This window comes from Penaeus monodon, chromosome 15 (assembly GCF_015228065.2).
Source record: "Penaeus monodon isolate SGIC_2016 chromosome 15, NSTDA_Pmon_1, whole genome shotgun sequence".
Taxonomy (NCBI): Eukaryota; Metazoa; Arthropoda; class Malacostraca; order Decapoda; family Penaeidae; genus Penaeus; species Penaeus monodon.
Window position 1 is genome coordinate 5,374,930 of NC_051400.1, and position 2,150 is coordinate 5,377,079.

General features: G+C 34.1%; 1 protein-coding gene across 1 annotated transcript in view; it reads right to left on the reverse strand.

The window, feature by feature from the left end:
* The window catches only part of LOC119582195 (mesoderm induction early response protein 1-like), a gene marked incomplete in the record, with an annotated part of 26,043 nt that overhangs the window by 20,034 nt on the left and 3,859 nt on the right, over positions 1-2,150 (reverse strand). Inside the window, 1 exon segment of the mRNA XM_037930429.1 lies at positions 216-389. Coding sequence (XP_037786357.1) covers positions 216-389 — 174 coding nt within the window.

Consider the following 2,150-nt stretch of genomic DNA (forward strand, 5'->3'; position numbering starts at 1 on the left):
GCAAGTATCGTATCAGAAACTTTAACAGAATGAGTGTATCAGAACCTATACATTCAAGCAAATTCTTCATTTTCAACAGTATTTCTGACCCCAATTCCAGTCTTATGTTTACATAGGGTCATCCTTACGAACAGTCATTATTCTGCATCCACAACTGTACCTCTACCAGAGAATCAGGTCACCCTCACCTTCTGCAGGTTAGCAACGCCACCCACCTTCTGCAGGGTATCGATCTCTTCCTCCCTATCACTACCCTCTTCCATATCCTCCTCTTCATCTAGCGTTCTTTCATCATCGAAATCATCTACTAGCATTTCTGCCGTAGGCTCAAATTCTCCGTCCCCTGTGTCACTTTCACTCCCCGTTGGTCCTGTGCTCTCTTTCTGCTGCTATAAGTAAAAACAAAAATTAAATTGTGTGATTATTGAATAGTCTGCACATTTAACTGCAATTCCAAACTTACATTAGTTACTTTGTATAAGGAAAATTTAAAGGGGGTACAATAAAAATAGTATGACGTAGTGCAAAAGTGATAGTAAAACTGGAGAGAGAATGCATTTGAGCGAGCAGTTGATCAATGCTCATCATATTATTTAAAGAACTATTCTAGTACTAGTAGTGTATGTCTTGTGTATTTACTAACAAGCAAGTTTGGTTCATTTTTTAAGATCATAAATAAATCATAATGAAATTGATAGTCCTAGGAAAAAGTCAATGATATTCCAAACTTGTGTGTTCAGAACAGAATTTGCTCCAGAATGAAACTTTGAATAACATCTCCCTAAATCAATGACATCTCATAATTCTTGATTTTTAGATGTTTCCAATGCAAACTTTGGCAAGCCCATTTATAACAAGAGTTTCTTTGCAAAGCTTTCCATATAAACAGCAAGTGAAAAAGAGTGCAGGAAGAGAAAAGAATGTAACACTGGTCTAAAAAATGCTGGCCCATTTCCTCATACATAGTGAAAATATTTCCCCATCCCCTTAACATTCTTAAGAGTATGATGTATATAATAAAAATACCCTGAAAATTCCCAATGGCACTCCTGATTACTTTACCCAATGAACGGATTCCCAAATAAAGCAAATATTCAAAAAGGGTGTTAAAGAAGTGCCTAAGATATCGGTGCTTCTGTTTCCAGAGATCATGGTTCATACAACTACAAATTCTTTTAGAAACATGTGCAGCCAATTAGTTGCAAGCATTCTTTCTGAAACTTGGGTTTAGCAGTTAGAATACTTTCACAAGGTTACATGAGAAATATGTTTACAACATATAAACATTCTATCACTGTGGATTAATTGAGTATCACTGCCTCTGGGATCTGGTAGTGGAGGCCCAGCATAATGTACTTGCAAAGATGATGTTAGTTTATTTTAATATAATAATTTTTATTGAATATTCTTGTCAATGCTTTGCACTCAATGCTGCTATTCATATCAAGTGGACTACAGCAATTATCATATGTGATAATCATTGCATGTGTTCCTTTCAGTAATCATACTTTTAGTACTAATTTTGATCTCATTCTACAACTGTTACATCTTCTATAATTTGTCTTTTACTTCACTATTTCATTGTTAAGCTTGTCCTTAGCCCTTAGAAACTACACTACCATTAATGTGTTACAGACAAACTGAGTTTCAAAAAGCTGAAAATTATCAAGGTATTCACAAATACTGTCAGGGATGTAGCTTGGAAATTCATATTGATGATACCATTAATAAAAGAACCCCCCACTTCCCTTATTTTATAAACTATTGGTTCAACTGGATCTCACAAAATTTACTTTCCATATCACAGAGCACCGACAATGCTGCAATTGCTTCTTGTAACTGATAACAAAACTAAGTCAAATGACACAACTGTTAAATAAAATATTTTCTTTCTGTAGTCTAAAACACAAATGATTAATATATAGAGATTATATAAGTGAATTTCCTTCCTACATAGCTATCAAGCACTAGTATAAATAACACTGCAACATATCTCTTTCCTGCAATTATAAATTCCTCATATCACTCTTTTTTCTTATGAATCAACAAATTCTTTGGTCCTCTCTTAGTTATTCATTGTCCTTTGTTTTTCTTTCCCCTTTCCTTCCTTTTTCTGAATTTTAACACATGAGTATCTTCTCTTTCTTTCT